The sequence below is a fragment of the Oncorhynchus tshawytscha genome, linkage group LG02 (assembly GCF_018296145.1).
Source record: "Oncorhynchus tshawytscha isolate Ot180627B linkage group LG02, Otsh_v2.0, whole genome shotgun sequence".
Classification (NCBI taxonomy): Eukaryota; Metazoa; Chordata; class Actinopteri; order Salmoniformes; family Salmonidae; genus Oncorhynchus; species Oncorhynchus tshawytscha.
The window spans coordinates 6789290-6813107 of record NC_056430.1 but is presented as its reverse complement, the minus strand read 5'-3'; the positions used below and the strand labels follow the sequence as shown (position 1 = coordinate 6813107).

Below are 23818 nucleotides of genomic sequence, written 5' to 3'. Positions count from 1 at the left end.
TCGGTCCTTTAACAGACCGAAGATGTCACAGTGCGTTGGTCCTTTAACAGACCGAAGATGTCACAGTGCGTCGGTCCTTTAACAGACCGAAGATGTCACAGTGCGTTGGTCCTTTAACAGACCGAAGATATCACAGTGCGTCGGTCCATTAACAGACCGAAGATGTCACAGTGCGTCGTCCTTTAACAGACCGAAGATGTCACAGTGCGTCGGTCCTTTAACGGCCCGAAGATGTCACAGTGCGTTGGTCCTTTAACGGCCCGAAGATGTCACAGTGCGTTGGTCCTTTAACGGCCCGAAGATGTCACAGTGCGTTGGTCCTTTAACGGCCCGAAGATGTCACAGTGCGTCGGTCCTTTAACGGCCCGAAGATGTCACAGTGCGTTGGTCCTTTAACAGACCGAAGATGTCACAGTGCGTCGGTCCTTTAACAGACCGAAGATGTCACAGTGCGTCGGTCCTTTAACAGACCGAAGATGTCACAGTGCGTTGGTCCTTTAACAGACCGAAGATGTCACAGTGCGTCGGTCCTTTAACAGACCGAAGATGTCACAGTGCGTTGGTCCTTTAACAGACCGAAGATGTCACAGTGCGTCGGTCCATTAACAGACCGAAGATGTCACAGTGCGTCGGTCCTTTAACAGACCGAAGATGTCACAGTGCGTCGGTCCTTTAACGGCCCGAAGATGTCACAGTGCGTTGGTCCTTTAACGGCCCGAAGATGTCACAATGCGTCAGTCCTTTAACGGCCTGAAGATGTCACAATGCGTCGGCTGCCCGTGTGCGCCATCTTGCCCCATCATGCATACATTTATTTTGTCCCCGCACACCAAACGCGATCGCGACATGTAGGTTAAAATATCAAAACAAACTCTTAACCAATTACATTAATTTGGGGACAGGTCGAAAAACATTAAACTGTTATGGCAATTTAGCTAGCTAGCTTACACTTGCTAGCTAATTTGTCCTATTTAGCTAGCGTTCTGTTGCTAGCTAATTTGTCCTGGGACATAAACATTGAGTTGTTATTTAACCTGAGATGCACGGGTCCTCTACTCCGACAATTAATCCACACATAAAACGGTCAACCGAATCGATTCTAGTCATCTCTGCTCCTTCCAGGCTTTTTCTTCTCTGGGCTTTATATTGCGATTGTCAACTTTCATAAATTAGGTGTCTTACCGCCACCAAACTCATTCGTCTTTCTATCACCCACGTGGGTATAACCAATGAGGAGATGGCACGTGGGCACCTGTTTCTATGAACCAATGATTCTATGAACCAATGAGGAGATGGGAGAGGCAAGACTTGCAGCGCGATCTGCGTCACAAATAGAACGGACTTCTATTTTAGCCCTTGGCAACGCAGACGCTCGTTGGCGCGCGTGAGCAGTGAGGGTGAAATAATGAAATAATATAGATTTCTACATTTATTTTGCAACGTGAGCGGTGTAGTCAGGGTATTACGATGATCTTAACGACCACAAAGAGTCGTAATACAAGCTGAACAAACAGTACATGTTACTGTCCTGCTGAACTGAAGAGTCATATTACAAGCTGAACAAACAGTTCATGTTATTGTCCTGCTGAACTGAAATGAAGAGTCATATTACAAGCTGAACAAACAGTTCATGTTATTGTCCTGCTGAACTGAACAGGAGAGTCATATTACAAGCTGAACAAACAGTTCATGTCATTGTCCTGCTGAACAGTATTTGTGTAACCTGTAATATTGTGTAAACTCTTAAGGCAACAGAAGCAAGGATTTCCCCTAGGATTTATTTCAGCAGTGGAGGCAATGGATTAGCGCAATTACATGCTAGCTATTCCCATAGACTTCCAGTCGTTGAGCTAACGACTATCCATTTAAGAGCGTCTCAGCCAAAAAATATAGACTCAAATGATTCCATCATATTACATCATGGCAGCTGGTAAATTAATATAGGGGAAACACTGAAACAGAAGCATCCCGTTGCTCCATTTTCCTGCAGGAAGAACCACGTGTTTGAGTTCGTACCGGACCGGCTGCCTGAGTTCCCTCTCAAGAAGTTTGAGAAGGTGTCTGGGGACGCCTTCTTCATTGATGAAAGTATTCTGGTAAATATCTATTTTATTTTCCTCGAGTAGAAGGGCTGTAAAGATGTGTTAACCTGATCCCAGATCTGTATGTGACCATGATAGAGAGGTTGGCTAGAACTCCCATCAGGCTACATGCCTGTCACTGTGGTGTTATGTTATCATACTCTAACCTTACCGGGCTCATTCCCCCAGGTGTACCCCATCGTGGGTTTTCCTGACCAGGAGATCTGTGACGCCTCCAGGAAGGCGTCTCAGGAACACCACAGCAAGTTCTCACCACAGCAAGTTCCCTGTCGCATCCTACAACAGGTGAGTTATCTCTGGGCCTATAGCTGGTGTCCTGGTCCAATTCTCATCCTACAACAGGTGAGTTATCTCTGGGCCTATAGCTGGTGTCCTGGTCCAATACTCATCCTACAACAGGTGAGTTATCTCTGGGCCTATAGCTGGTGTCCTGGTCCAATTCTCATCCTACAACAGGTGAGTTATCTCTGGGCCTATAGCTGGTGTCCTGGTCCAATAGCTGGTGTCCTGATCCAATTCTCATCCTACAACAGGTGAGTTATCTCTGAGCCTATAGCTGGTGTCCTGGTCCAATTCTCATCCTACAACAGGTGAGTTATCTCTGGGCCTATAGCTGGTGTCCTGGTCCAATTCTCATCCTACAACAGGTGAGTTATCTCTGGGCTTATAGCTGGTGTCCTGGTCCAATAGCTGGTGTCCTGGTCCAATTCTCATCCTACAACATGTGAGTTATCTCTGGGCCTATAGCTAGTGTCCTGGTCCAATAGCTGGTGTCCTGGTCCAATTCTCATCCTACAACAGGTGAGTTATCTCTGGGCCTATAGCTGGTGTCCTGGTCCAATTCTCATCCTACAACAGGTGAGTTATCTCTGGGCCTATAGCTGGTGTCCTGGTCCAATTCTCATCCTACAACAGGTGAGTTATCTCTGGACCTATAGCTGGTGTCCTGGTCCAATACTCATCAAACAACAGGTGAGTTATCTCTGGGCCTATACATGGTGTCCTGGTCCAATACTCATCCTACAACAGGTGAGTTATCTCTGGGCCTATAGCTGGTGTCCTGGTCCAATACTCATCCTACAACAGGTGAGTTATCTCTGGGCCTATAGCTGGTGTCCTGGTCCAATACTCATCCTACAACAGGTGAGTTATCTCTGGGCCTATAGATGGTGTCCTGGTCCAATACTCAACCTACAACAGGTGAGTTATCTCTGGGCCTATAGCTGATGTCCTGTTCTAATTCTCATCCTACAACAGGTGAGTTATCTCTGGGCCTATAGCTAGTGTCCTGGTCTAATACTCATGATTTTCTCTCTCTCTCTCTCTCTCTCTCTCTCTCTCTCTCTCTCTCTCTCTCTCTCTCTCTCTCTCTCTCTCTCTCTCGTCAGTCACTCCTGCTTTCTTCCATCTTTCCTTTCCTTCCTTCCTCCTCTGTCAGTAGAATCCTGCAATATGAGTTACACCTGTAAGTGTTCTGTCCCAATACAACTCAACTGCATTCTTTCATACTTCCTTCGTCCTCTCCTCTGTCAGTCGCATCCTGCAGCCAGTGAGTCTGCTCTGGGGCTTTTCACAATACCGAACCTAACCAAGCCGAGTCAGACCGAGCCGTACTGAGCTAGCCTGATTACTTTTCCAGCAGAGTATCTGGAGTCAACCCAGTTTGATTTGGGTCAGGATGATAGTGTGGAAAGGGTATCTCAGCCTGTAATACTCCTGAACGGACTTCTCCCCTCCGGCCGTGCCCCACCTGAGGCCCGTTTCTTTACTGTTCAACTGCAGCCTTTCTTCCTTAAAAAAAACTCAAATGTGATTACCTTTAACGGCCACTAGAGGCCAGCACTGACATAAATATAGCAGATCCTTCCTGGATAGAGGCTCTGTTGATCATGTGTAGTAATATCTACTCAAATGCTTCTGTTTGTTCACAGCGTCAAACCATTGAGTTGGTTCCCATCACTCACGCCTTCTATTCCTACAGTGGAAAAGACTATGACTACTTTGTTTACGGTCTCGAGAATAAGGTTTTCACTCCTAAATATCCTTCCGCCTGTGTTATATTATAAAAGGAAACATCTCATGATAATGTTAATGTTAGTCCTGTCCTTTGTTTTTTTTTAATGAATATTTTACAGTCATAGTCATTACAATATACTTTACTTATTGTTGTCGTATAATCAAGGAGATAAGGAATGTCTACAGTGTTCTAGAAAAGTGTAACTACCGTCTTATTGATTGTGTATAGACAAAAGTCTATCCTGACATTTTTACATTTGTAATTATTATCTTTTTTTTTTAACTCAAAAGGGTGCTAGCCATGTTGAAACTCAATGTAAAACCAGTGCCTGTTCATTCCAGCCATTCCAACCACTGATTTTTCCATCACACCATTGAATTGAAAGTATATGCTATACTATAACAATAATATCCAAAGTTTATGAAGTTGGATAATGGAATATTTTATTCTGAATTCTGTTACGTTTGTCTGTACCTCCGAGGCCTCTCCAGTTTTGATCATAGAGATGGAACTATAGAACATAGAATGAGAAGCGGAATCCTTTTAATTCTATGATGAATCTAGTCAATCTGTCTCTATGGTTCTGGATCATCCACTGAGGTGTGGATATCCACTGTGTGTTTATAATTGTAATCATCTAAATGTTTTTTTTATATATATATAAATCTGAATTTTAATACATGCACCTTACAACCTATATGCAAAATAAAAACAACTTTTCTATACCCTGTATTTTATACCTGTATTTTATAATTAATTTATAATTAAAACAAATATGATTTTGAATATTTGTATTTTTCATCATTTGGTGACTTGTCTCTGCCCGTTGTTAAATTACCAAACCAATACTGTAGTGGAATAGATACACCTGCACAAACACTTTGTTCCCACCCGGCGTGCGTCATGAGTGAAATAAGCAGATATTTTCTTGGCGAGAGAGCGGGAGGGGCTGGGAAGCGCAGCACAGGAACATGGAGTGTAATTGACTATTGGAGGAGTGGCCTTCCCAGACCAGCATGCGGACTTTGTTTATAACGTGAGGAAGGGGGACAATGTGGAGACATCTCACCTCACTTCGCTTTTTCAAGGCTTGCAGCAGTCCGTTTCTCTCGCTCTGTATCATTAGGTTGTCTGCGGTAAATTTGGAGTGGAATAACTCATCTTCGGGAATCACTATCAACAAAAGAGTGTCTGGTGAGTTTGCTGAAAAGTTTGTGTGATAACTGTGACAACTTTGCTGTGTCTACTGTGTGATAACTGGATATGTTTGCTGGGTGCTCTGAGGCAGGCTATGAGCATATTGTGTGAAGGTAAATTATATAAAGTGAGTGGTCTTTGAGAATTATTTTGTGTAGTTTATCAGTTCGACCATTAAAAAAAAAACAAGAACACATAAAACTTGATCAATTTCCAGATCAATCAATATTATACCCAAATTATTTTTGGCAAACGTTTGTGGCTCTGTATATAACCATTTGGGGAAACAGGTAGCCTAGTGGTTAGAGCGTCGGATCGAGTCCCCGAGCAGACAAGGTAAAATTATGCACTGATTTGATGCGTTTTAACCTTTTAAACACAATATCAAAAGATGGGGAAATATACTTGAACCTACTTGGGGAGAGAGGTGGTGAAATTAGAGAAAGGTAGAGAAAGAAAGAAAGAGAGAGAAACGGAGAGAAGCAGAGAGACAGATGCTTGGAGAGTTTGAGTAGGCTGTCGTTGACACGTTAACAGCGCTGCCCGCTCTTCACTGTAAAGATCCTGCAAGCTGCGTACTTCACTCTCTGTGGGACTCCAGTGCAGTGTTCACACTTCACAGTGCTTATCGGTTTGATACCTTGCTCCGCTGGTAACTGAGATCAATGGCGACCCGTCATTCTGGACAGGTGGGGCAGAGCCACACTTGTTATGAGTCCCACTTGTTTTTCTTCTTTTTTTCGGCTTGCCTGTTTTGCATGTTATTTTGGGATTTATGTGTCATATCAGTTTGCAAACAATGTAAAAATGTTTATTTTTATTTTGATTGAGTTAATTAAGCCACATACTCTACGATCTCTTTTGTTTTCATGAGAAAGGCAGCTCCAAAAATGCAGGTGTTTCAGCACAGCTCAGTGTTTTCTGTGGTGGTTGGGCAGCCAAGTGGAAAATACAGGGTGTAGGTGTTGGTAATGTTCTCTGGTTGTGCCGTGATTGGCTCAGTGTTCTCTCACTCATGGGGACACTACTTCAGCGCCAAGTCTAAGGGTAGAGCTCGAAAGTTCAAGCCCCTTGGGTGCTGCCATAGAGTTACATTAGGAGTGCCCATCCAAGAAGGCTCAAGGTCATTGGCCACCGGTAAAATGACGTCAAATCACGTTATACTTACAGTAGCTTTGATTGGACAGTAGCTTTGATCATGTCAACATCATACTTTCAAAATCTTAGCTAGCAGTCATCATGAATCAAGTCGATATTCTATTGGTAAATCCTTTTTAATCATTGACATATGACGATAAATAATGAAGAGAAATTATAGAGAAAACTTATCGGTGCTCATCGGCCATTGGACCTAAACATTACACAACAAGTTGAAAATTGCAAATTCAACAATGAGTTGTTTGGAAGGAATCCTTGTCTATCACAAGCATTTCGCTACACTCACATTAACATCTGCTAACCATGTGTATGTTACCAATAAAATGTGATTTGATAGCCTGCTATTAAGTAACTAAGTAACTGCTATTAAGTAACTAAAGAAAATATAAAAAATATAAAATATAAAAAATAATTAAAGACCAACAATAAAATAACAGTAACGAGGCTATATACGAGGTATTACGGTACAGAGTCAATGTGGAGGCTATATACAGGGTGTTACAGTACAGAGTCAATGTGGAGGCTATATACAGGGTGTTACGGTACAGAGTCAATGTGGAGATTATATACAGGGGGTACCGGTACAGAGTCAATGTGGAGGCTATATACAGGGTGTACCGGTACAGAGTCAATGTGGAGGCTATATACAGGGTGTTACGGTACAGAGTCAATGTGGAGATTATATACAGGGGGTACCGGTACAGAGTCAATGTGGAGGCTATATACAGGGGGTACCGGTACAGAGTCAATGTGCGAGGGCACCGGTTAGTCGAGGTAATTAAGGTAATAACCTCGGCAAAAAAAGAAACGTCCTCTCACTGTCAACTGCGTTTATTTTCAGTAAACTTAACATGTGTACATATTTGTATGAACATTATAAGATTCAACAACTGAGACATAAACTGAACAAGTTCCACAGACATGTGACTAACAGAAATGGAATAATGTGTCCCTGAACAAAGGGGGGGTCAAAATCAAAAGTAACAGTCAGTATCTGGTGTGGCTACCAGCTGCATTAAGCACTGCAGTGCATCTCCTCCTCATGGACTGCACCAGATTTGCCAGTTCTTGCTGTGAGATGTTACCCCACTCTTCCACTAAGGCACCTGCAAGTTCCCGGGCATTTCTGGGGGGAATGGCCCTAGCCCTCACCCTCCAATCCAACAGGTCCCAGACTTGCTCAATGGGATTGAGATCCGGGCTCGTCGCTGGCCATGGCAGAACACTGACATTCCTGCCTTGTAGGAAATCACGCACAGAATGAGCAGTACAGCTGGTGGCATTGTCATGCTGTAGGGTCATGTCAGGATGAGCCTGCAGGAAGCAGGATACCCTGCGTGAATCTGACCATCACCCCTGGTATGACAAAACCGCTAATCGGTGAAGAGCACTTTTTGTCAGTCCTGTCTGGTCCAGCGACAGTGGGTTTGTGCCCATAGGCAACGTTGTTGCCGGTGATGTCTGGTGAGGACCTGCCTTACAACAGGCCTACAAGCCCTCAGTCCAGCCTCTCTGAGCCTATTGCGGACAGTCTGAGCACTGATGGAGGGATTGTGCGTTCCTGGTGTAACTCGGGCAGTTGTTACTATCCTGCACCTGTCCTGCAGGTGTGATGTTCAGATGTACCGATCCTGTGCAGGTGTTGTTACATGTGGTTTGCCACTGTGAGGACGACCAGCTTTTCGTCCTGTCTCCCTGTAGCGCTGTCTTAGGCAGTACGGACATTGCAATTCATTGCCCTGGCCACATCTGCAGTCCTCATGCCTCCTCGCAGCATGCCTAAGGCACGTTCACGCAGATGAGCAGGGACCCTGGGCATCTTTCTTTAGGTGTTTTTCAGAGTAAGTAGAAAGGCCTCTAAGTTTTCATAACTGTGACCTTCATTGCCTACCGTCTGTAAGCTGTTAGTGTCTTAACGACCGTTCCACAGGTGCATGTTCATTAATTGTTTATGGTTCATTGAAGAATCATGGGAAACAGTGTTTCAACCTCTTATAATGAAGATCTGTGATGTTATTTGGATTTTTACGAATGATCTTTGAAAGGTAGGGTCCTGAAAAAGGGAAATTTCTATTTTTGCTGAGTTTATGTAAATGTAGGTAAAGTGACTATGCATAGATAATAAACAAAGAGTAGCATCACATTAAAAATGGGGGTGAGGGTGAGAGGGGGTCAATGCAAATAGTCCAAAAGTATATGACTATATAACGCCCTGCCATATATCATCAATATATATAACTATATAACTATATAATGCCCTGCCATATATCATCAATATATATAACTATATAACTACATAATGCCCTGTCATATATCATCAATATATATAACTATATAACTATATAACGCCCTGCCATATACCATCAATATATATAACTATATAACTACATAATGCCCTGCCATATATCATCAATATATATAACTATATAACTACATAATGCCCTGCCATATATCATCAATATACATAACTATATAACTACATAATGCCCTGCCATATATCATCAATATATATAACTATATAACTACATAATGCCCTGCCATATATCATCAATATATATAACTATATTGTAACGGCTTTCTTCCGTCGAAGGAGAAGCGGACCAAAATGCAGCGTGGTGGTTACTCATGTTCTTTAATGAAAAAATGAACGATACATGAAATAACTAAATCTACAAAATAACAAACGGAACGTGAAAACCTATACAGCCTATCTGGTGACAACTAGCACAAAGACAGGAACAATCACCCACAAACACACAGTGAAACCCGGGCTACCTAAATATGGTTCCCAATCAGAGACAACGAGAGAGTCACCTGCCTCTGATTGAGAACCACCTCAGGCAGCCATAGACTATGCTAGACAACCCTACTCAGCCACAATCCCAAAACCTACTAAAACCCCCATACATAAACACAACACAAAATAAACCCATGTCACACCCTGGCCTGACCAAATAAATATAGAAAACACAAAATACTAAGACCAAGGTGTGACATATATAATGCCCTGCCATATATCATCAATATATATATAACTTTATAACGCCCTGCCATATATCATCAATATATATATAACTATATAACACCCTGCCATATATCATCAATATATATAACTATATAACTATATAATGCCCTGCCATATATCATCAATATATATATAACTATATAACACCCTGCCATATATCATCAATATATATAACTATATAACACCCTGCCATATATCATCAATATATATAACTATATAACACCCTGCCATATATCATCAATATATATAACTATATAACACCCTGCCATATGTCATCAATATACATAACTATATAACACCCTGCCATATATCATCAATATATATATAACTATATAACGCCCTGCCATATATCATCAATATATATAACTATATAACACCCTGCCATATGTCATCAATATACATAACTATATAACACCCTGCCATATATCATCAATATATATAACTATATAACGCCCTGCCATATATCATCAATATATATAACTATTTAATGCCCTGCCATATATCATCAATATATATAACTATATAATGCCCTGCCATATATCATCAATATATATAACTATATAACGCCCTGCCATATATCATCAATATATATATAACTATATAACTATATAATGCCCTGCCATATATCATCAATATATATAACTATATAACACCCTGCCATATATCATCAATATATATAACTATTTAATGCCCTGCCATATATCATCAATATATATAACTATATAATGCCCTGCCATATATCATCAATATATATATAACTATATAACTATATAATGCCCTCCCATATATCGTCAATATATATAACTATATAACGCCCTGCCATATATCATCAATATATGTAACTATATAATGCCCTGCCATATGTCATCAATATACATAACTATATAACACCCTGCCATATATCATCAATATACATAACTATATAACACCCTGCCATATATCATCAATATATATATAACTATATAACACCCTGCCATATATCATCAATATATATAAACTATATAACACCTGCCATATATCATCTATATATAACTATATAACGCCCTGCCATATATCATCAATATATATAACTATATAATGCCCTGCCATATGTCATCAATATACATAACTATATAACACCCTGCCATATATCATCAATATATATATAACTATATAACGCCCTGCCATATATCATCAATATATATATAACTATATAACACCCTGCCATATATCATCTATATATAACTATATAGCACCCTGCCATATATCATCAATATATATAACTATATAACGCCCTGCCATATATCATCAATATATATATAACTATATAACACCCTATAATGCCCTGCCATATATCATCAATATATATAACTATATAACACCCTGCCATATATCATCAATATATATATAACTATATAACACCCTGCCATATATCATCAATATATATATAACTATATAACACCCTGCCATATATCATCTATATATAACTATATAACGCCCTGCCATATATCATCAATATATATAACTATATAACACCCTGCCATATGTCATCAATATACATAACTATATAACACCCTGCCATATATCATCAATATATATAACTATATAACGCCCTGCCATATATCATCAATATATATAACTATATAACACCCTGCCATATATCATCAATATATATAACTATATAATGCCCTGCCATATATCATCAATATATCATCAATATATATAACTATATAACTATATAACGCCCTGCCATATATCATCAATATATATAACTATATAACTATATAATGCCCTGCCATATATCATCAATATATATAACTATATAACTATATAACGCCCTGCCATATATCATCAATATATATAACTATATAACTATATAACACCCTGCCATATATCATCAATATATATATAACTATATAACACCCTGCCATATATCATCAATATATATAACTATATAACGTCCTGCCATATGTCATCAATATATATAACTATATAACGCCCTGCCATATATCATCAATATATATAACTATATAACACCCTGCCATATATCATCAATATATATAACTATATAATGCCCTGCCATATGTCATCAATATATATAACTATATAACGCCCTGCCATATATCATCAATATATTTAACTATATAACTATATAACGCCCTGCCATATATCATCAATATATATAACTATATAATGCCCTGCCATATATCATCAATATATATAACTATATAACACCCTGCCATATATCATCAATATATATAACTATATATATATATATATATATATATATATATATATATACAGTGAGGGAAAAAAGTATTTGATCCCCTGCTGATTTTGTACGTTTGCCCACTGCCAAAGAAATGATCAGTCTATAATTGTAATGGTTTATTTGAACAGTGAGAGACAGAATAACAACAAAAAAATCCAGAAAAACGCATGTCAAAAATGTTATAAATTGATTTTAATTTTAATGAGGGAAATAAGTACTTGACCCCCTCTCCATCAGAAAGATTTCTGGCTCCCAGGTGTCTTTTATACAAGTAACGAGCTGAGATTAGGAGCACACTCTTAAAGGGAGTGCTCCTAATCTCAGCTTGTTACCTGTATAAAAGACACCTGTCCACAGAAGCAATCAATCAATCAGATTCCAAACTGTCCACCGTGGCCAAGACCAAAGAGCTCTCCAAGGATGTCAAACGTACAGCAGGGGATCAAATACTTTTCCCCCTCACTTTATATATATATATTGGTTATATATTATCTGGTCTGATGAAACCAAGATTGAACTCTTTGGCCTGAATGCCAAGCATCACATCTGAAAGAAACTTCATGAAATGGGTTTCCATGGCCTAGCAGCCGAGATGTATATATATCCTGCCATATATCCATCAAGTCCTGCAATTCACATGAGTTATACACCCTTCGTTCTGTTTGAACACAGTATGCTTTGTATTTACCATTACACGCATAGGACTTGAGAGCATCCCAATCTCACGCTGGTACCGCCATGGTTCAAATCCCACGGTCTGTTTGTCATTCTGCAGGCGAACGTTATGTATCTGAGATCCGTTAGTTGTTTTAGTATCTTTCTCTCTGTGTTCATCATTGTGTTTATTTAAATCACGTTAAGGTATTACGTTATGCTAACATCATGTACTGAATGTAATCATGTTTTAGAGCCAGGAGTTATTCTTGACTGTGTGACGTCTGGGCTGAGGGGGGGAGGGGAGGGGGGGGGGTGAGGCTGGGTTCTGGTGCTGGGCCTTTTAGATGGTTTTAGATAACCTGTTTTATGGTCAGCCAGGCACTGTGGGTGGCAGGCAGGGTTTGGACCTCTCATGGACATCTCATGGGCCTCTCATGGCCTCTCATGGACATCTCATTGGCCTCTCATGGACCTCTCATGGGCCTCTCATCGACCTCTTATGGGCCTTTCATGGGATGAGGTTTCTGATCTTGGGAGAGAGAGAGAATACCTTATTTACATAAGTATTTAGACCCTTTGCTATGAGACTCGAATTTGAGCTCAGGTGCATCCTGTTTCCATTGATCATCCTTGAGATGTATCTACAACTTGATTGGTGTCCACCTGTGGTAAATTCAATTGATCAGACATGATTTGGAAAGGCACACACCTGTCTATATAAGGTCCCACAAGTTGACAGTGCATGTCAGAGAATGTCAGAGAAAAAAATCAAGCCATGAGGTCGAAGGAATTGTCCGTAGAGCTCAGAGATAGGATTGTGTCGAGGCACAGATCTGGGGAAGGGTACCAAAACATTTCTGCAGCATTGAAGATCCCCAAGAACACAGTGGCCTCCATCATTCTTAAATGGAAGAAGTTTGGAACCACCAAGACTCTTCCTAGAGCTGGCCGCCTGGCCAAACTGAGCAAAAGGGGGAGAAGGGCCTTAGTCAGGGAGGTCACTAAGAACCCGATGGTCACTCTGACAGAGCTATAGAGTTCCTCTGTGGAGATGGCAGAACCTTCCAGAAGGACAACCATCTCTGCAACACTCCACCAATCAGACCTTTATGGTAGAGTGGCCTGACGGAAGCCACTCCTCAGTAAAATTCACATGACAGCCCTCTTGGAGATTGCCAAAAGACACCCAAAGACTCTCAGACCATAAGAAGCAAGATTCTCTAGTCTGATGAAACCAAGATTGAACTCTTTGGCCTGAATGCCAAGTGTCACGTCTGGAGGAAACCTGGCATCATCACTAGCATGGTGGTGGTAGCATCATGCTGTGGGGATGTTTTTCAGCAGCAGAGACTGGGAGACTAGTCAGAATCGAGGAAAGACCACCCTAAGCACACAGCAACGCAGGAGCTTCGGGACAAGTCTCTGAATGTCCTTGAGTGGCTCAGCCAGAGCCTGGACTTGAACCCAGTCGAACATCTGTCAGATCTTGCCAGGATTTGCAGAGACGAATGGGAGTAACTCACCAAATACGAGTGTGCCAAGCTTGTAGCTTCATGCCAAAGAAGACTCGAGGCTGTAATCGCTGCCAAAGCTGCTACACCAAAGTACTGAGTAAAGGGTCTGAATAAATGTGATATTTCAGTTTTTATATTTTATAATTTTGCAAACATTAAAAAAAACTGTTTTTCCTTTGCCATTAAGGGGTTTTGTGTGCAGATTGATGAGGGAATTTTTTTTTTTTATACATTTCAGAATAAGGTTGTAACCTTTTACTCCGAATTCACTGTAACTGCCAAAATAAAGGAAACACCAACATAAAGTGCCTTAATAGAGCATTGGGCGCAGCGCCAGAATATTTCATAAGTGTTCAATTGGGTTGAGATCTGGCAACTGAGATGGCCATGGCATATGGTTTACATAGTTTTCCTGCTCATCAAAGCATTCAGTGACTTCTCGTGCCCTGTGGATGGGGGCATTGTCATCTTATAGGGGCATAGCCATGGTAGCCAAAATAATGACCTGCCCAGCATTTTTATACATGACCCTAAGCATGATGGAATGTGTTAATTGCTTAATTAACTCATGAACCACACCTGTGTGGAAGCACCTGCTTTCAATACATTTAGTATCCTCAAGTGACTCAAGTGTTTCCATTATTTTGGCAGTTAGCTGATGTATGTTGTGCTCACTGACCCTCTGTAGCTCAGGTCCTACAATCAGAGTGCAACATTGTCTATAGAACGTATCGTGTGACCTCTGTGGAAACATCAAGATAATAAGGACATGAGGTTGAGGCCCACACACTCTTAGAGCACATTGTGACATCGACATTGTCTATAGAACGTATCGTGTGACCTCTGTGGAAACATCAAGATAATAAGGACATGAGGTTGAGGCCCACACACTCTTAGAGCACATTGTGACATCGACATTGTCTATAGAACGTATCGTGTGACCTCTGTGGAAACATCAAGATAATAAGGACATGAGGTTGAGGCCCACACACTCTTAGAGCACATTGTGACATCGGCATTTGTAAAAAGGGCTTTATAAATACATTTGATTGATCTAAGAAAAATGAGTTCCGAAAGGGTTCCAAAAGGGTTCTTTGGCTGTCCCCATAGGAGAACCCTTTTTGGTTCCGGGTAGAACCCTTTTTGGTTCCGGGTAGAACCCTTTTGTGTTCCATGTTGAACCGTCTGATGGGTTCTCCTATGGGGATAGCCAAAGAACCCTTTAAGGTACTAGATAGCACCTGTTTTTCTAAGAGTGTAGAAGTGAAATAGTGCTTACTGCTGGACCATGGCTCTGTGGATCGAGAGAGAAGACCGATACTGTGAAACACTGCTGGACCATGGCTCTGTGGATCGAGAGAGAAGACCGATACTGTGAAACACTGCAGGACCGAGAGAGAAGACCGATACTGTGAAACACTGCAGGACCGAGAGAGAAGACCGATACTGTGAAACACTGCAGGACCATGGCTCTATGGATCGAGAGAGAAGACCGATACTGTGAAACACTGGGAATATGCTGCTGAGTGGTTTATAGTTTCAAGATGAGTCAGGCGGGTACCATCCCTTATTATTGCAACCTGAGGTCACACACAGAGAGAGAGAGAGAGAGAGGCAAAGAGGCAATGTTAACACATGTTTCCCATGCCAATAAAGCCCTTGAATTGGAGAGAGAGAGAGAGAGAGATGGAGAGTTTCAAGTAGTCTCAAGTACCACTATCTTTCCTAAATATCTCAGCCATACATCTTGATTTAGAACCATTGTAACATCATTAAACAATTTTCTCCTGTGATGTACTTTGGTTTTCCCTAATGATTATTTACTAGGATCTCTCCCCTGGACTATAAACCAGCCGTGACAAGATGGCGCCGTACTGGATGGCGTTTTGCCAGCTCCGCCAATTCTTTGCCTTTTTGTGATTAGTTTGTCATTTATTTAAGTTTATTTTCTCAATGTATCCGCTATAATTTCTTACAATTTGACAATCAGATCGGAAGATACTTACCTCAATTCCCGAATTCAACTTCGACTCATCTGCCCTGGGCTCTTTCTGTAATTCTGAACCAATTTTCTGGCTACCCAAGAGGAAAAGCCGAAGTTACAGAGGCAAGAGAGGGGGGATCCTGGCAAGATTAAGGTGAAAGGAGAACCGTCCAGCTCTTCTCTCCTTTCTACTGGCCAATATGTAGTTGAAGTCAGAAGTTTACATACACCTTTAGCCAAATACATTTAAACTCAGTTTTTCACAATTCCTGACATTTAATCTGAGTAAATATTCCCTGTTTTAGGTCAGTTAGGATCACCACTTTATTTTAAGAATGTGAAATGTCAGAATAATAGTAGAGAGAATGATTTATTTCAGCTTTTTATTTCTTTCATCACATTCCCAGTGGGTCATAAGTTTACATACACTCAATTAGTATTTGGTAGCGTTGCCTTTAAATTGTTTAACTTGGCCCAAACGTTTCGGGTAGCCTTCCACAAGCTTCCCACAATAAGTTGGGTGAATTTTGGCGCATTCCTCCTGACAGAGCTGGTGTAACTGAGTCAGGTTTGAAGGCCTCCTTGCTCGCACATGCTTTATGCTTTTTCAGTTCTGCCCGCCAATCTTCCATGGGATTGAGGTCAGGGCTTTATGATGGCCACTCCAATACCTTGACTTTGTTGTCCTTAAGCCATTTTACCACAACTTTGGAAGTATGCTTGGGGTCATTGTCCATTTGGAAGACCCATTTGCGACCAAGCTTTAACTTCATGACTGATGTCTTGAGATGTTGCTTCAATATATCCACATAATTTTCCTTTCCTCATGATGCCATCTATTTTGTGAAGTGCACCAGTCCCTCCTGCAGCAAGCACCCCCACAACATGATGCTGCCACCCCTGTGCTTCACGGTTGGGATGGTGTTCTTCGGCTTGCAAGCCTCACCCTTTTTCCTCCAAACATAATGATGGTCATTATGGCCAAACAGTTCTATTTTTGTTTCATCAGACCATAGGACATTTCTCCAAAAAGTATGATCTTTGTCCCAATGTGCAGTTGCAAACCGTAGTCTGGCTTTTTTATGCCGGTTTTGGAACAGTGGCTTCTTCCTTGCTTAGTGGCCTTTCAGGTTATGTTGATATAGGACTCATTTTACTGTGGTTATAGATTTGTTTGTACCTGTTTCCTCCAGCATCTTCACAAGGTCCTTTGCTGCTGTTCTGCGTTTGATTTGCACTTTTCGCACACAAAGTACGTTCATTTCTGGGAGACAGAACGTGTCTCCTTCCTGAGCAGTATGATGGCTGCGTGGTCCCATGGTGTTTATACTTGCATACTATTGCTTGTACAGATAATCGTGGTACCTTCAGGCGTTTGGAAATTGCTCCCAAGGATGAACCAGACTTGTGGAGGTCTACAATTTTTTTCTGAGGTTTTGGCCATTTTCTTTTGATTTTCCCATGATGTCAAGCAAAGAGGCACTGAGTTTGAAGGTAGGCCTTGAAATACATCCACAGGTACACCTCCAATTGACTTAACTGGATGTCAATTAGCCTATCAGAAGCTTGACATAATTTTCTGGAATTTTCTAAGCTGTTTAAAGGCACAGTCAACGTAGTGTATGTAAACTTCTGACCCACTGGAATTGTGATACAGTGAATTATAAGTGAAATAATCTGTCTGTAAACAATCGTTGGAAAAATGACTTCTGTCATGCACAAAGTAGATGTCCTAACCGACTTGCCAAAACTATAGTTAGTTAACAAGACATTTGTGGAGTGATTGAAAAAACAAAGTTTTAATGATTCCAACCTAAGTGTACGTAAACTTCCCTCTTCAACTGTATATTCACTTCATAGTAAAATGGATGACCTGCGAGGACTCTGGAAACTACAATATTCTCTGCTTTTCTCCAGTGGAAGTGTCGACCTGTCGTTCACCCATCTTGGACCTGATGGTCGAATGCCGACCCTTTTCACCTCTCAGGGGAGTTTACAGGTGTTATAGTGACTTAAGTTAAGTATAATAGAGGAAGGTACAATGTATAGTCCAATATGTACATGTGTATTGGTGATGGGGCAGTGTATAAACTGTATAATAACAGTCTGGTAGTTGTGATCTATGTGTAGCATGGATGTACTGTATATGTATCTGTGTGTGTGTGTGTGTGTGTGTGTGTGTGTGTGTGTGTGTGTGTGTGTCTGTGTGCAACCACGCATACACACACACACACTGGTAGCCGTCAGTCTGACTCCACTGAACTAAATAAGGCAACAGGAGCAGTCAAACTGGGCACCGAGGAACAATGGCTAACGAAAATAAATGCATTCGTGTCAACCACATTGTCCTGCTACAATTCCAACAAATGTCTCCGGATGGGGAATCATAACGGAGTATTTTTGGAGCTCTCCAACCAAAACATGACAGGATCAGACAGTCCTCAGCAACATGTAGTAATGTGGCAGTAAATGGGACAGTAGTACAGTAGTGGGAGCAGCTGCTGTCTGTGTTGTCCTGTTGTGGTGTTGTGATGTTATTGTGTAGTGTTGTAGTGTTCTGGTGTAGTGGTGGTGTGGTGTAATGTTGTGGTTTAGTGTTGTAGTGTAGTGTTATGGTCCTGGGTTGTGGTATTTAGCTATTTCTGGTATTTTATTAGGATCCCTATTAGTTGTTGCAAAAGCAGCAGCTACTCTTCCTGGGGTCCACACAGAACATGACACATAATACAGAACACAGAGCACAGAACACAGAACACAGAACATGAGACATAATACAGAACACAGAACACAGAACACAGAACACAGAATACAGAACACAGAGCACAGAACACAGAGCACAGAACATGGCACATAATACAGAACACATAACACAGAACATGAAACATAACACAGAGCACATAATACAGAACACAGAACATGAGACATAATACAGAACACAGAGCACAGAGCACAGAACACAGAACACAGAACACAGAGCACAGAACACAGAACATGGCACATAATACAGAACACAGAACACCGAACATGAAGAACTACATACATTTTTAAAAAGGCACACGTAGCCTACATATCAACACATACACACAAACTATCTAGGTCAAATAGAGGAGAGGCGTTGTGCCGCGAGGTGTTGCTTTGTCTGTTTTTTAAAACCAGGTTTGCTGTTTATTTAAGCAATATGAGATGGAAGGAAGTCCCATGCAATAATGGCTCTATATAATACTGTATGTTTTCTTGAATTTGTTCTGGATTTGGGGACTGTGAAAAGACCCCTGGTGGCATGTCTGGTGGGATAAGTGTGTGTGTCAGAGCAGTGTGTAAGATGACTATGCAAACAATTTGGGATTTTCAACACATTGTTTCTTATAAAAAGAAGTGATGCAGTCAGTCTCTCTTCAACTCTTAGCCAAGAGATGGCATGCATAGTATTAATATCAGCCCTTTGATTACAATGAAGAGCAAGATGTGCCGCTCTGTTTACAATCTGAGGTAACGCCAAGTAATTTAGTCTCCTCAACTTGTTCAATAGCCACACCATGCATTACCAGATTCAGCTGAGGTCGAGACCTTAAGGAATGATTTGTACCTAATACAATGCTCTTAGTTTTAGAGATGTTCAAGACCAGTTTATTACTGGCCACCCATTCCAAAACAGACTGCAACTCTTTGTTAAGGGTTTCAGTGACTTCATTAGCTGTGGTTATTGATGCGTATATTGTTGAATCATTAGCATACATGGACACACATGCTTAGTTTAATGCCAGTGGCAGGTCATTGGAAAAAATAGAAAAGAGTATAGGGCCTAGGGAGCTGCCCTGCGGTACACCACACTTTACATGTTTGACATTAGAGACGCTTCCATTAAAGAAAACCCTTTGAGTTCTATTAGAAAGATAGCTCTGAATCCGCGATATGGCAGAGGTTGAAAAGCCATAGCACTTAAGTTTTTTCAACAACAGGTTATGGTCAATAATATCAAAGGCTGCAATGAAATCTAACAGGTACAGCTCCCACAATCATCTTATTATCAATTTATTTCAACCAATCATTAGTCATTTGTGTCAGTGCAGTACATGTTGAGTCCCCTTCTCTATAAGCAGGCTGGAAGTCTGTTGTTCTTTTGCTTACAGAGAAGTAGCTTTGTATTTGGTCAAACACAATGTTTTCCAACAGTTTGCTAAGAGCTGGCAGCAATCTTATAGGTCTGCTGTTAGAACCAGTAAAGGCCGCTTTACCACTCTTGGGTTGAGGACTGACTTTGGCTTCCCTCCAGGCCTGAGGACAAATACTTTTCTCTAGGCTCAGATTAAAAATATGACAGATTGGAGTGGCTATAGAGTCAGCTACCATCCTCAGTAGCTTTCCATCTCAGTTGTCAATGCCAGGAGGTTTGTCATTATTGATCATTAACAATCATTTTTCCACCTCTCCCACACTAACTTTACAAAATTCCTACTTGTACTGCTTTTCTTTCATTATTTGTTTTTTTATACATTAATATAATTGCTCACTGTTTGTCGTGGGGATTTCCTGCCTAAGTTTTCCCACTTTGCCAATGAAATAATCATTCAAATATTTGGCAACATCAAATGGTTTTGTGATGAATAAACCATCTGATTCGATGAAAGGAGGAGTTGAATTTGTCTTTCTGCCTTTCATTTCATTTAAATTACTCCATAGTTTTTTTCCATCATTCTTTATATCATTGATCTTGGCTTCATAATACAGTTTCTTCTTCTTTTTGTTCAGTTTATTCACATCTTTTCTCAATTTGCAGTAAGTCAGACAGTCAGATGTGCAGCCAGACTTATTAGCCACTCCTTTTGCCCCATCTCTTTCAGCCATACCGTTTTTCAATTCCTCATCAATCCATGGAGCCTCAACAGTTCTTAACAGTCAGTTTCTTAGCAGATGCATGTTTATCAATAACTGGAAGAAGCAATTTCATAAATTCATCAAATGCAGCATCTGGATGCTCCTCATTAATCACATCAGACCAACACATATTTTTAACATCATCCCCATAAGAGTCACAGCAATGTCTTTTGTATGATCTCTGATACACTATTTTAGGTCCAGCTGTTGGAACTTTGTCTTTCCTGGATATAGCCACTATATTGTGATCACTGCATCCAATGGGTTCAGATACAGCTTTAGAACTAAGTTCTACAGTATTAGTAAAAATGTGATCAATACATGTGGATGATCTTGTTCCTGTAGTGTTTGTAAACACCCTGGTAGGTTGATTAATAACCTGAACCTGTAAGGTCCTGGGTGTCGTGAGGGTGAAATCAGGCGCAGGAAAGCAGAGTTTAAAAAAGCACTTTACTGAATGCACACACGGTGAACTACGGTCACCCCACTTACGGGTGCTCAAACCAAATGCCCCAGACACAGGGAAACGAAAACAGTCTAGCACTAAATACACAAACATGTACATCTAATGCAAACACCAGGGTTACAATGATCAATCCCGCACAAAGAACCAGGCGGGCCGGCTGACTAATAAAGCCCCACTAATACAACCAACTCAAAACAGGTGTAATCAATAAACACAAGGAGGGGGAGAAAAGAATCAGTGGCAGCTAGTAGGCCGGCGACAACGACCGCCGAGCGCCACCCGAACGGGAAGGGGAGTGTCCTTCGGTCAGAGTCGTGACAGAACCAGATTACAGACACTGGTTACAGTAAGAAGCTTCCTCTTGAGCAGACAGCTTGATGAAAACCAGTCAATATTCAGGTTGCCAAGAAAGTAGACCTCTCTGTTTACATCACATACACTATCAAGCATTTCACACATTATTTAGATACTGACTGTTAGCACTTGGAGATCTATAGCAACACCCCAAAATAAAAGGCTTTAGATGTGCCAAGTGAACCTGCAGCCACAACACTTCAATAACACTTGACATAAGATCTTCTCTAAGCATTACAGGGATATGGCTCTGAATATATACAGCAACACCTCCCCTATAAGATCTTCTCTAAGCATTACAGGGATATGGCTCTGAATATATACAGCAACACATCCCCCATAAGATCTTCTCTAAGCATTACAGGGATATGGCTCTGAATATATACAGCAACACCTCCCCCATAAGATCTTCTTTACGCATTACAGGGATATGGCTCTGAATATACAGTATACAGCAATACCTCCCCCATAAGATCTTCTCTAAGCATTACAGTGATATGGCTCTGAATATACAGTATACAGCAATACCTCCCCCATAAGATCTTCTCTAAGCATTACAGGGATATGGCTCTGAATATATACAGCAACACCTCCCCATAAGATCTTCTTTACGCATTACAGGGATATGGCTCTGAATATACAGTATACAGCAATACCTCCCCCATAAGATCTTCTCTAAGCATTACAGGGATATGGCTCTGAATATACAGTATACAGCAATACCTCCCCATAAGATCTTCTCTAAGCATTACAGGGATATGGCTCTGAATATATACAGCAACACCTCCCCCATAAGATCTTCTCTAAGCATTACAGGGATATGGCTCTGAATATACAGTATACAGCAATACCTCCCCATAAGATATTCTCTAAGCATTACAGGGATATGGCTCTGAATATACAGTATACAGCAATACCTCCCCATAAGATCTTCTCTAAGCATTACAGGGATATGGCTCTGAATATATACAGCAACACCTCCCCCATAAGATCTTCTCTAAGCATTACAGGGATATGGCTCTGAATATACAGTATACAGCAATACCTCCCCCATAAGATATTCTCTAAGCATTACAGGGATATGGCTCTGAATATACAGTATACAGCAATACCTCCCCCATAAGATCTTCTCTAAGCATTACAGGGATATGGCTCTGAATATACAGTATACAGCAATACCTCCCCCATAAGATCTTCTCTAAGCATTACAGGGATATGGCTCTGAATATACAGTATACAGCAATACCTCCCCCATAAGATCTTCTCTAAGCATTACAGGGATATGGCTCTGAATATACAGTATACAGCAATACCTCCCCCATAAGATCTTCTCTAAGCATTACAGGGATATGGCTCTGAATATACAGTATACAGCAATACCTCCCCCATAAGATATTCTCTAAGCATTACAGGGATATGGCTCTGAATATACAGTATACAGCAATACCTCCCCCATAAGATCTTCTCTAAGCATTACAGGGATATGGCTCTGAATATACAGTATACAGCAATACCTCCCCCATAAGATCTTCTCTAAGCATTACAGGGATATGGCTCTGAATATATACAGTAACTTGTCCCCCATAAGCATTTCTGTCTCTTCTATAGATGTTATATCCTTGTATTGCTACTGATGTATTATCAAATTAATGATCTAAGTGAGTCTCAGAAATGGCCAATATATGAATGTTATCTGATGTTAGCAAGTTATTGATTTCACTAACCTTATTTCTAAGGCTAAATATATTAATATGGGCTATTTTCAGCCCTTTCCTGGGTAGCTTATCAGAGATAGATGTATTTAAAAGAGCAGACAAAGCAAGAGAAAAATATATACATCCATTAATCTGTGTGTGTGTGTGTGTGTGTGTGTGTGTGTGTGTGTGTGTGTGTGTGTGTGTGTGTGTGTGTGTGTGTGTGTGTGTGTGTGTGTGCTGTGGGGTTGAGGCTACAAACCCATAGGCTTGGCTCTCTCATCCCTACCAGGTTTCTGCGAGGGAGGGTGGACAATGAGTCTGTCGTAGCGGATGTACGCAATGTCCCCACGCGCTCTGACAGCTTTCATGGCTGGGATCAGTTCTTTCCTCTTCTGACGCACAGCTTCAGGATAGTTGAGGAAGATATACAGTCCTCAAGGTCTTGGCTCTTTCCAGAACAGCTACATTGTCCTTGAACCTCGGGAACTTGACCACTATTGGCCTGGGCCTGTCACCTGGGC

At 40.9% G+C, this 23818-nt stretch overlaps 2 protein-coding genes across 4 annotated transcripts in view; both read left to right on the top strand.

The window, feature by feature from the left end:
• ssuh2.1 (ssu-2 homolog, tandem duplicate 1) overlaps window positions 1-4905 on the top strand; it is a 33937-nt gene extending 29032 nt beyond the window's left edge. Inside the window, exons 10-12 of one of the 3 annotated variants that reach the window (XM_042329789.1) lie at window positions 1991-2096; window positions 2271-2387; window positions 4034-4905. In XM_042329789.1, the coding sequence (XP_042185723.1) occupies window positions 1991-2096; window positions 2271-2387; window positions 4034-4168 (358 nt within the window). In that variant the 3' untranslated portion in view covers window positions 4169-4905. Of the gene's footprint in view, window positions 1-1990; window positions 2097-2270 lie in introns of all 3 variants that reach the window. The other 2 variants (XM_042329788.1, XM_042329786.1) reach the window with 2 other exon arrangements.
• A 230-nt stretch (window positions 4906-5135) lies between these two features.
• Window positions 5136-23818, top strand: part of LOC112254091 (semaphorin-3D) — a 136021-nt gene continuing 117338 nt past the window's right edge. Inside the window, exon 1 of the mRNA XM_042329784.1 lies at window positions 5136-5313. The gene's annotated coding sequence lies outside the window, so the exon portion shown is untranslated. The remainder of the gene's footprint in view (window positions 5314-23818) is intronic.